At 55.5% G+C, this 9,426-nt stretch overlaps 1 protein-coding gene across 2 annotated transcripts in view; it reads right to left on the minus strand.

Moving 5' to 3' along the window:
* Positions 1-4,898, minus strand: part of EML2 (EMAP like 2) — a 23,265-nt gene extending 18,367 nt beyond the window's left edge. Inside the window, exons 1-4 of one of the 2 annotated variants that reach the window (XM_029925734.1) lie at positions 4,551-4,898; positions 1,782-2,000; positions 1,567-1,690; positions 1,266-1,370 (exon numbers count right to left, since the gene is read on the minus strand). In XM_029925734.1, coding sequence (XP_029781594.1) covers positions 1,266-1,370; positions 1,567-1,690; positions 1,782-2,000; positions 4,551-4,722 — 620 coding nt within the window. In that variant the 5' untranslated portion in view covers positions 4,723-4,898. Of the gene's footprint in view, positions 1-1,265; positions 1,371-1,566; positions 1,691-1,781; positions 2,001-2,898; positions 2,928-4,550 lie in introns of those variants that run through there. The other variant, XM_029925736.1, reaches the window with a different exon arrangement.
* Positions 4,899-9,426: the final 4,528 nt, after the last annotated feature.

Genomic DNA, 9,426 nt, shown 5'->3' on the forward strand with positions numbered 1-9,426 from the left:
AGGCGCCCGCGCCGCCGCGCCCAGCCCCGCCCTCCGCGGCCGACCCCGGGAGCCGGCCGGTCACTCCGGGTCTCAGATCCCGGGCTGCGGGGTCCTGACGCCAGGCTCTTTCAGGGCCGATGGGGGGGAGTGTTGTTTGAGAACAGGACTAGGGGGCGTGCCTGTGTGAGTTCAAACCCCAGCTCTGCCGCTTCCTAGCAGTGTGGACGAGCTGCCCGCCTCTGCCTCGGTTTCCTTTTCATAAAAACGGGGATAGTAAGAGTACCCACCTCGCGGGGGGATTGCGAGGATTGTATTGGTTAATTCGTGTCAAGTGGCCGGAGTAGTGCCTAGCACATAGCGTCAAGTACGTATTTGCTTTATTTGAGTGGGGTTGAAATATGGTTTTTGACCCAGTTTCTGCCTTAATCTAGCCCCCAAGCCCACTGAATCTTGACTCCATCCTTGGGTTTTTACTCTGCCCAGGGCTTCAGTGTGGTCCTGCCGGTGTGGGCATTGACCACGCCCCACATTCTGATCACACCCACCTCCCCTTCCGTCCCGGGAGTTGACTCTTCTCTGGATAATTGACTGTTCCTCCTCGGCCCTCTCCCCGCCTCTGGTCCCGCCAGGCATTCTGACTACGACCACGTTACCGAGATCCAGTCCCTGACTTGGGTCCCTTCCAGGCCTCCAGGATGGCCCCGCCTCCTGGTATTTGACCTCGCCCCTGTGGTTCCGCCCCTCTGATCTGGTCCCAGCCGTATCGAGCCCAGTGACTCCCACCCCAGGTTCTGATTCTGCCCAGGCTAACACTCTGGCTATGTCCTCCAATTCTAATCCTTCCCTTCCCCAATTCCCCTAAATTCTCTGCAGAAAATCCTTTGAGGCTTCCGTTCTGCCCTGGCCCCACCCCAAAGACCCAACAGGGACTTTTACCTTAGTGACCACGCCCACAAACCTGGCTCCTCCCCCGTTTCCACTCTGGCTCCACCCAAAAGACCCTAATTATTCACTTCCCCGAAGTTCTAGTCCAGTCCCTTAAGGCTTGGCCACAACTCCCCATGTCGGCAGAGCCTTAACGGGCCTTCCTCTTCGCCCGCGCTCTCAAGATTGGTCCCTCCAAGCCTTCCGGCACTGTTGCCGCATTCTGAACTAGACGACCTCACTCTACTGTATCACCTCGTGGCCTGGGGCATCACCCGAAATCTCTCATCCCCCTTTTCCATGCCAATCTGGTGTCCCGATCGCACCCTCTGTGACAGGTCCCCTCCCCGGACACCTACCCTTCCTTTTTGGCGCTGCAGTTGCTGCTAGAAGATGTGGTGCGGCTGCGTGGGTCCTCGCGGCGCACCGAAGCCAGGCGCTCCGGTGACAAGTAACGGCGGGCACTGTGAAGGGAGAGCACATAGTTAGGGCGGAGCCTGTGAGGTTAGCGGGCCAGTGGAAGAGGAGAGCCAGAACCTCCTGGCACTTTCCATGGCTGGAGGTCGAGCACAGGAGCCCATCCCGTGCGGTATAAACAGCCTCTGCCTCTCACATGGCCTTGGAGGAGGCTAGAGACCCAGGTCTCCGTCCGTGCCTTACCTGCGCCCAGAGGTCGCCTCCTTCTTGGGGGAGGATGGGGAGGTGGCATAGCCGCCCACGCGCCTCGGGGGTCCCGCGCCATTGAGGGGGGTCCTGGTGGGAAGGCCTTTCAAGAGCTGACACACTGGAGGATGGGGTTCCAGAACAGAAGCAGTGAGTGCGAGGTCCGGGTCCTGACCTCACCCCGTCTCATCCCTCCAGTCTAGCAAAGATACCTGAGGCTGTGGTGCCCAAGCGTGGAGGCGCCCGGCCCTTGGGGGTGCCCCTGGCGCGCAGCGCAGCGCCCTGCTCTTCGCACGCCCTCAGGCGACGCAGCGCGTCCGCCAGCGCTGCCTTCAGGACCGCCAGCTCGTCTTCCTGCAGCTGCAGCCGCTGCTCCAGCGCCGACACGCGGTCGTCCACCTCCATGCCGCTCGTGCCCGACAAATTGTCATCTGGAAGGAAGGGTAGCGTTGGCTGCGGAGACCGCTCCGGAGCTCCAAGGCCGGAGAGGTGCCCCCCACCCCACCACTCTCCCCCTTCCCGGGTGAAAGCGAGGCTAACCACTTCCCCCCCTTCCTCTCCCTCAGCCTGCGGCTGGGACGCTCGAGATGGGCCAGGAAGAGGGTTCCGAGGGGGAAGGAAATCCCCACCGCTCTCGGTCCTTTCCCCCTACACTCCTCTCTGCCCGCCCTGGAGGTGTGACCTTAAAGAAGTCCCTTACTCTCTTACTTTCCACGATGCTACGTGTTAGGAGCCTCTCGGTTCTGGTTTTTAAGATTCTATGACTAAGATGCTGCATATCCATGAGTGATATCAATATTTTTTAATCGACACCAACTAATTCCTGGTGACACCAACGTTCTAGAATTGATACCTAACATTCTCTGACGAGTCTCAATATTTTATCTCGGGACTGACGCTCCCTTTCTGTGTCTTAAGACTTTCCAAGCCAAAAGGTGATGCCTGGTCTCTCCCTTTCCCACTCACTCCTGTCCATGAGGTTCGACCCCAGAGTCAGCTGCAAGGACAGAGTTTCTGCGGCCCCTGGCGGTAGACTTGGGGGTTGCAGGCAGCGCGTCTTAGACCCAGGAGACCCACTGGAGGGAGATGCGGGCGGGGATCTGGCCACCAAACTCTCCATCCCAGCCGGGGCTTCTCTCCTGTTCCTCTTCTTTAGTTCGCTTCTGTACCCCACGCCCCATATTCGGCTCCCCCTCTCCTCTCCAGCCCACGGGTACGGCCAAATAACTCCTCCATCGCCCCCCAAACACACCTCGCCCATTTCCCCGAAGTGGAAGGAGCGGGTGACTGAGGCATCCCCCACCCCTTTCCCTCCCAGACCACTCATACCCAGACTCATTGCTGGCAACAACCGAGGAAGACCTGGCTCCCAGCCGGGTGGAAGTGAAGGTGGTATCATTAACAGGGACGGGGCGTGGAGGTTGCAACTGCCATCCCGATCGGAAGGCCGCCCCGCCCGCCCGCTGGGCTCCGCAGTGCAGCCGTCGGTCCCTCCTCCCCCTCCCCCCCACCCCTAGCGGCCCAATCGCCAGCCCGGCCTCGCCCGCCCTGCCCCCCACCCCAGCGCCTCTAAGGTCCGGTGCTCGGACCTGCAGAGGAAGGTGGGGGCCTCCCGAATTCGGAGGAAGGGAGCTGTCAGGATTGAGAACTCTAAGAAGAGGGAATCTCGGGGTGCTGCTGGTATCACGTTTTCCAAAGCAGGAAACTAAGAACGCAGGTTGAGGAGGGATGCAGAGACTCGCTAAAGGTCACACGGTGGATACATGAGGGGCAGGAGGGCCCAATCGCCTAGTTGTGCCAGGCTCCCTCCTACCTTAACCTTTACAGATTCTACCCACTCCCACCCACCCCCCAAAAAAGAGAGTCACGTATTATAACATTATAGTGAGCTTCCCTGTGACAGGTACTCTTCAGGCAAAACACTTAGCAAAACACTGGCTCGTGGTATCCAGAATACAATGAACTATTATCATGATATCTACGTTTCAGGCAACTCTAGTAATGGTGGTATTCTGTCCATTTTAGGAGGAGGGGTGGAGAAAGGGGGGTGAGGCCCAGAGAGATGAAGTTACTTATGTATGACACACAGCCTTTTGGCAGCAGAATAGCCAGGCTGAGGCATTCTGCCTCTTAGAGGGGCAGAGGAGGACAAGATAAGCATTCTGATCCTCTGCCAGCTCCAGTGTGACCAGGGGAGTGAGCCCACAAACTGGAAGACAGTCTCTGCTCGGGGGCCCCCTGAGTGAAATGGATGGCAGTCACCTTGGCCCTTCAGCCCTCACCCAGAAAGACCAGCTGCATCCTGAGGCCTCGGGCTGTCCCCCTACCCCAAACTCAAGTCCTCTACTCCCTCCTGAGCACTTCCCCACCCCCAGCCCTTTGGCCCGGAGACCAAACCTGGCTTTCCACTCCTTCCCTTCTCCCCTCCCCTCGGCCCCCTCATCTGGGCCTGACACAGTGGCCTTTCTGGTAGGAGGAAGGGGTATCTAGGAAGAAGGGGCGAGTCCTAATGAGTGGGAGTGGCGGGGGCCGGAGGATTTGCAGGTATAGTGGGGGGTAATCCTCTGGTCACCCCACCTGGTCCCACACACTGCCCATGAGCCAACACCAAATCCCACCTCCCCCTAATCTGTCAGTTTCTCTGCCAGGGAGGAGGGGGAGGGTCCCAGAGGATTGAGAGGGGATAGGGCAGAGTTCCAGACCTTCAGGCCTACCCCCTTCCACCTCAAGCTCCTGAAGGTTCTGCCCCCTTCTCTCCATCCAGCCACCTCAGGAGAAGGGGCGGGTCAAAGCGAGTGGGGGACTGGGATCAGGGTTTTGGGGATCAGGAACCTTGCTCTGGGGTCAGGGTCCACCTAAGGGGAGAGAGGAAGATCTTCAGCAAGGGGCGAGGATGGGGACTTGGAAGGAGGAGGTTGGGGCAGGAGGAAACGGGTCCAGCCCTGGGCGGAGCCAGGGTCGGAACTGAGGAGGGGTCTCACCGTTGCAGTATTGAAGCAGCGAGGACGTGTCGTAGAGGCCGCAGAAGGCCGGGCCGCGCTCCGCCATCGCCCCGCCACAGCCACCGCCGGCCCCCCCGGCCCCAGCCTGAGCCCGGTCCCCCCCTCCAGGCCCTGCCTCCCGTTGCCATAGCAACGCCCTTCGTTCCAGCATCCCCGGCTCGGCCCGCCCGGCATCAGGCGGCCGGCGCCGGGCCTGGCACCGGGGTCATCCCCCAGGATGCCAAGAAAGGGGGGGGTCGGGACACCCTCTGCCAGGCCCCCCCCAACACAATCCTTGGGCCGGGATTGGTTGAGCCTGTATCCCTTCTAGGTACTGTCTAGCCACGCCCACAATCAGCGCGTATTCTCTCTAGACCCCCTCCTCGCCAGTTCGAGACCAATGAGAGCCTGTCGCGCAGGCCCCTCAGCCAATAGGGATGCAGAAGGATTGGAAGGGGCAGGGCTTTCCCTGCTTTTCAGCCTAAAGCTCTGCCCTGGGCTCTGAGAGGAAGATAGGGTGGAGGAAGGCACCCCCATAACCCCAAAACCTTTCCTTAATATTTCGCTGAATTTCCCAAAAGCCTCTTCGCAAGACCGGGGCCCGACCCTAGAGCCTCACATATGCCCAGATATCCACAAGCTCCGCCCCCGAACTCTTAGGCTTAGAATCCTTGTTTATTAGGTCTAGGCCCGCCCCCAGGCTCTTGGCTCCACCCCCAGAATCCCTCTGGAGCTAAAGTTCTATTCCTGCCCCGAGAGCCTTTGGCCCCGCCCCCAAGGCCTGCGAGAGCTTGGGTACTTCGCCCAGAGCCCTCGCCCCGGCCTTTTTACAGGATTAGCTCCGCCCCGGGGTTTAGACTCCTCCCCTCGAGTCTGATATCCATCTCCCAACATTTCCTTCCTGTTTCTTATGGGGAGGGGGGGTCCCCTTAGTTCCTCCCCCTACAGCCCTCCCATAACTTCATTATCCAGTCCGGGATTTGACATAGGCCCAGCTGTGACGCCAGGAAGACTGGCGGTGTCAGTCGGAGCTGGCTCTGATGTTGGGGGAGGAGGGGAGGGTAGAAAACCTGACAATGGATTCAAAGAGTGGACCACCTTCCCCCAGTGCCCACTGAAGGTCAGCACCGAGACCCTGTTCTGTAGAAAGGAGAAGCGAACCCAAAGCGGGAAGAGATCTACCCCAGGGCACACAGGCAGACCCTGAAAGCACTGTGCTTTGGAATCAGATGGGACCTGGGCTTAAATCCTGACTTGAGCAGTTTCTGGTTGTGACCTTGAGCTTCAGTTTCCACATCTGGAAAGTGGGCGGTCATATCGTGCCTACCTCTCACTCATTCAAAAATGTCTATTGATTTTAAAAAGAAGGGAAAGGGGCGCCTCAGGGGCTCTGTCAGTTAAGTGTTACATTTTTGCTCAGGCAGTGACCTCATGTTCTTGAGTTCGAGTCCTGCATCAGGAGCTCTGCTATCAGCACATAGCCTGCTTCAGATCCTTTGTCCCTCTTTTTCTGCCTCTCCCCTGCTCACACTCTCTCTTTCTCTCAAAAATAAAATAAACATTTAAGGGGCGTCTGGGTGGCTCAGCTGGTTAAGCGTCTGAGTCTCTTTTTACATTTTTTTTTAACGTTTATTTAGAGAGACAGCAACAGAGAACAAGCATAGGAGGGGCAGAGAGAGACACACACAGAATCCAAAGCGGCTCCAGGCTCTGAGCTGTCAGTAGTGCAGAGCCAGACACGGGGCTCAAACCCACAAACCGCAAGATCATAAGGTAAGCCGAAGTCGGACACTCAACCGACTGAGCCACCCAGGCACCCCAAGCTCTGACTCTTGACGTGGGCTCAGGTTAGGATTTTGGGTTTGTGAGATGGAGGCCCGCCTCTCAGGCTCTAAGCTGATGGCACAGAGCCTGCTTGGGATTCTCTCCCTCTCTCTCCGCCCCACTCGTGCTCTCTCTCTCTCAAAAATAAATAAATAAACTAAAACAATAAAAATAAATATTCAAAAATTAATAAGTAAAGGGGGAGGGGAAAAATGTTTCCTGAGCACCTACTGTGTGCCTAGCTCTGTTCTAGGGGCTGGCGTTTCAGTGGTAACCAAGTCAGCCCCAGACAGAGTTCATTGTCATGGATCTTGCAGATGGATGGAGGCAGTAAGCCACCACACACACAACAAATAAGTAAGAATAGCTAACGTTTATTGAACCCTTACTATATGCCAAACACTCAGTTATCTTCACCACCAGCCCTATTTTCACCACCATTTTAGAAATGAAGAAAACAGGCTAAGATAATTTCAGAACCTGGTGTTACAGAGATGAGGAGCGATGTGATCAAGGGTAGGAGGGTGAAGCTAATTTAGGGAGAGTGGGGCCAGGGTAGGTCTCTCTGCGGAGGTAACATTTGAGTTGAGATGTGAATGTCAAGGAAGTAATTGTGTCTGAAGTTGGGGGATGGGGGGAGCTTTCCAGGCAGAGGCATCCGTAAGTGCAAAGGTCCAGAGGTAGGTTATGAGTTTGGCATATTCCTGGGGCCGCAGGAGAGTGGAGGGGAAATAAGGTCACGGAGGAGACGGGCCCACCAGATCCTCCAGGGTCTGGAAGGCTGCGGGAAGATGTTTGCGGTTTGGTACCGTATCCTCTGTGAGTCCCAGATGTAGATTACACATGAGTAAAGTGCCTGACACACGTAGACTTACGTAAATGATAGCAACCCCTTTTTATTTCCCAGCAAACACCTACTATGTAAGGCACCAGGATCAATAATGGGTTCAAAGTGATGACCAAAGTACATGTGAGCCATTGTCATTCTGTGATCACAGCTAGTAGTGTTATTGATAGAAACAAAATAGGAACCCAGATAACCTGTCTCCCCGACCCCCACTTCTCCCACCCTCCGCCTCCATGAGCTCAGATGCTAAGAGTGAGGCACGTCAGACTCCTAGTACAGAACGCCTCACGGGCTTCAGGCTGGTAGGGCTGCCCCCCAGAGGGGACACCAGTGGGGACCCAGAGTTCAGGTCCAGCAAGCTTCATGTGTTGGGGAGGGGAGAGGAGCCACAGGCAGAGGAATTTAGCCTGGTAGGTTATGGGCTTGAGGGTAGCGGGGGAGGCAGGGAATGACACACCAAGATAAGTCAGTCCAAGCCTTCGAGGGGTCGGGATCCATGTGAGCGCAGCGACTGTGGCCCAATAGCTTTTGCTTTTCTGCAAAATGGGAGTCATTCCAGCACCCGCTTCCCAGGGGAGAAAAACAGGTTCCGTGAGCGCAGGCCTGTCAAGCGCTCACCACAGTGACTTTCGGGTACAGCTAATGGAGCTGGTTTCACTGCAAGTGCTTTTGCAGGACGATGTCCAAGGCCTGGAAGACAGGAGTGGGGAGGAGACGGCTCTGCCAGGACTGAGGGGGCAGGGCTGTCCGGGTGGCTTCGTCTTTTCTCCCTGCCTCTAGGCTTCCTTCTCTGCGCCACTTTTCTCTCTTCTCTGTCTCCCTTTGTGTCTCTGTCTGGAAATGGGCTGTTGACCCATCATTTAATGAGCTGTAAGAGGGGAGCCTGGGTGGCTCAGTCGGTTGAGCATCTGGCTTCCGCTCATGATCTCAGGGTTTGTGGGTTTGAACCCTGTGTCGGGCTCTGTGCTGACCGCTAGCTCAGAGCCTGGAGCCTGTCCTCCGATTCTGTGTCTCCCTCTCTCTCTGACCCTCCCCTGCTCACTCTCTCTCTCTCTCTCTCTCTCTCTCAAAAATAAATTTAAAAAACATTAAGAAAAATGAGCTTTGTGACCTTGAGCAAGTTACCTCCCTTCTCTGAGGCTCAGTTTCTTCATCTGGAAAATGGAGATGGAAATACCTCTGTGGTAAGTCTGGTACAAGGATTAAACGAGATGCACATGTGTGAAATGACCAATATATGGTACCTACTATTATTATCATAATTATTATTACTGCTACTATTCTGATCCTGGATTTTTTTAAAACCTATTTTTAATGTTTATTTATTTTTGAGAGACCGAGCATGAGCAGGGGAGTGGCAGAGAGAGAAGAGACGCAGAATCTGAAGCAGGCTCCAGGCTCTGAGCTGTCAGCACATAGCCCGATGCGGGGCTCAAACTCATGGACCATGAGATCATGACCTGAGCCGAAGTAGGATGCATGACCAACTGAGCCACCCAGGTGCCCCTGCTGGATTCTGTTTTAATGTAAGCTTTATTTCCTCTGTCTTTCTTTTCTTTTTTTTTTTATTGTTTTGTGTTTATTTTTGAGACAGAGAGAAGCAGAGCATGAGCAGAGGAGGGGCAGAGAGAGAGAGAGGGAGAGACAGAACCTGAAACAGGCTTCAGGCTCTGAGTTGTCAGCACAGAGCCTGATGTGGGGCTCAAACTCACAAACCATGAGATCATGACCCAAGCCAAAGTCAGATGCTTGATCCACTGAGCCACCTGGGCGCCCCTATTTCCTCTGTCTTTCTGATTCTTTTTCCTTTCTTTGCATCTCTCTTTCTACCTCGCCTCCTGTTAGTCTGTCTCTCGGTCTGAGTCTATGACTGGGCTGGGAGCTCTAAAAGGGTGGGGCCCTGGGACTCCTAGCATTGCCAAGTCCAGGGCCTGAAATATTAAAAGTACCCAGTAAAATGAATAGAACCCTGTTCTGTCCCAAACCAGTGTTGGACGACCCTGGGAACCCACAAGAGACTGAGATAATACCAATCCCGTCCTCACAGACCTCCCAGTCTGGGAGAGGAAGTAATTTGTTGAATGAATGAATGAGTGAATCAATGAGTAAGTGAGCTAACTTTGAGGTGGGCTTGGGAGACTGGGCATAAATTGGGTGGAGGTACTTGAGGCAGAGAATACTGCTGGAACGAAGGTTAAGGGCCGA

Source organism: Suricata suricatta, chromosome 16 (genome assembly GCF_006229205.1).
Source record: "Suricata suricatta isolate VVHF042 chromosome 16, meerkat_22Aug2017_6uvM2_HiC, whole genome shotgun sequence".
In the NCBI taxonomy this organism is placed as follows: Eukaryota; Metazoa; Chordata; class Mammalia; order Carnivora; family Herpestidae; genus Suricata; species Suricata suricatta.